At 47.5% G+C, this 1,652-nt stretch overlaps 1 protein-coding gene across 1 annotated transcript; it reads left to right on the top strand.

Annotated features, from left to right (window-relative positions):
* Positions 1-20: 20 nt before the first annotated feature.
* Positions 21-1,444, top strand: PPTG_18540 (hypothetical protein; the record flags this gene model as incomplete). Its single annotated transcript, XM_008916511.1, has 3 exons — positions 21-275; positions 346-1,128; positions 1,202-1,444. 3 exons carry the CDS (start codon positions 21-23, stop codon positions 1,442-1,444), a joined length of 1,281 nt encoding a protein of 426 aa, XP_008914759.1.
* Between the last annotated feature and the right edge of the window lie 208 nt (positions 1,445-1,652).

Raw genomic sequence — 1,652 nt, 5'->3', positions numbered from 1 at the left:
ATATGGTGAAGCTACACTCGATGTTGGAAGGTAATGTCAACGTGTACACGATGGACCATCGTGGGACCGGACGAAGCACTCTGTTGGATTGTCTCGCAGCTCAGGTGACAACTTTCGGCTCCCCATGGGGAGACGCGATTGGCATCTCAGAAGTAGGCTCGTGTGCCAACGCGCTGGAAAACGAGTATGGTGATCTCGCATCTTTCTCGATGACGAGTGCTGCCACGGATATTTCCACATTTATTACTGAGCACTCGAACGGAGCGAGTACCATCGTGTATGGGATCAGTTACGGCACAGCGTTGGTAGAAAGACTCATGCATGTGGCACCACCTCATTTGAAAGAAGTTTGTTCTCGATAGTGTCGCTATAGCTTCAGGGGCGGGGCCCAATAATTTCCCGTTCATATCGAAATGGGACATGGATTTTGGTGAAGTTGGCGATGCCTTTCTGAAGCTTTGTGCCCGTGATCGCGAGTGCAGCTCTCACTTTAGTTCATCTGGACTTTTCGGCACGCTGCAAGATGTGATCAATCAGTTCGACAGGAATCCCAACTCGACCTGTGCTGCATTGGTGACGGAAGCTTATAAGGAACAGAGCAGTGACCCCCCTTCACTGATTTTGCGCCGTGCACTGGGGAATCTGCTACCGGGTTCGATGGATCGGAAACTGATCCCTCCAATTGTCTACAGATTAAATCGTTGTGAAGCGAACGATGCTGAAGTTTTGACGAACTTCTTCGCGACTCTCAACTCAGTTCTCTCCGAAACATCTCCGGATCAGGTTTACGAATCGTCACTGCTCAATTACCTCATTATCTACTCCGAGCTTTGGGAGACCCCAACTCCTTCTTTCATTGAGCTGCAACAGCGTTTTAAAAGCACAAGAATGTCCGACGTTGGGATATACGATACTGGGAGGCGATATTGCGCTTTTACCAAAGAGGACTCGGAAACGTGTAATCAAGAGAGTAGCAGCAATTATTCGGGTAATGGTATCGTCTACCAGCGCGATGAGTATTGGAACAAAAGTGCCACGATCCCGATTCAAGCCAGTGTTTTGCTCATGCAGGGTACACTGGATCCCAAAACACCGCCCAAGTACGCAGATTACCTGCTCGAAACGCTGGTTGGGGACAACAAAGAGTTGGTCTCTTTCAACTACGCTACACATGGTACAATAACATCGACCCGATTAGTAGAAGGTGATCGATCCCACGAGTGAAACCTGCGGTATGAAGATTCTCGCGTCATATGTGCGCAGTGAAGGTGATTTAAGTCGTCTGGACAAGTCATGCGTGAACGCAAGGGCTTCATTCAATTGGACTGCAAATGAATTCCGTGTACTGAAGTACCTGGGCACAAACGATGCTTATGATGGCAAATATTTGCTGTCTCAACATTCGAACGAGGGAATTGGGAGTGGCGAGTCGGGATCTCAATGATACAGTGCACATACGTAGCGTCTGCAACGTCCGACATTGGTGACAAGCACTAATCAAAGAAAGTCGTCTGCACATAGATGGCAGAACATTTTTTTGGAGATGAGGATTGAACAAAAATGATTCTATAATAACAGCTACCTATTTTACAGCACGAATCCATGAAAAACTAAATGTTAACGGGCGGTCAGCCATTCTTCCAGTAATCTAA

The sequence above is a fragment of the Phytophthora parasitica genome, assembly GCF_000247585.1.
Source record: "Phytophthora parasitica INRA-310 unplaced genomic scaffold supercont2.85, whole genome shotgun sequence".
NCBI classification, from domain to species: domain Eukaryota; phylum Oomycota; class Peronosporomycetes; order Peronosporales; family Peronosporaceae; genus Phytophthora; species Phytophthora nicotianae.
Note: the sequence above shows the minus strand (reverse complement) of the source record. Positions and strands in the feature narration are given on the sequence as shown.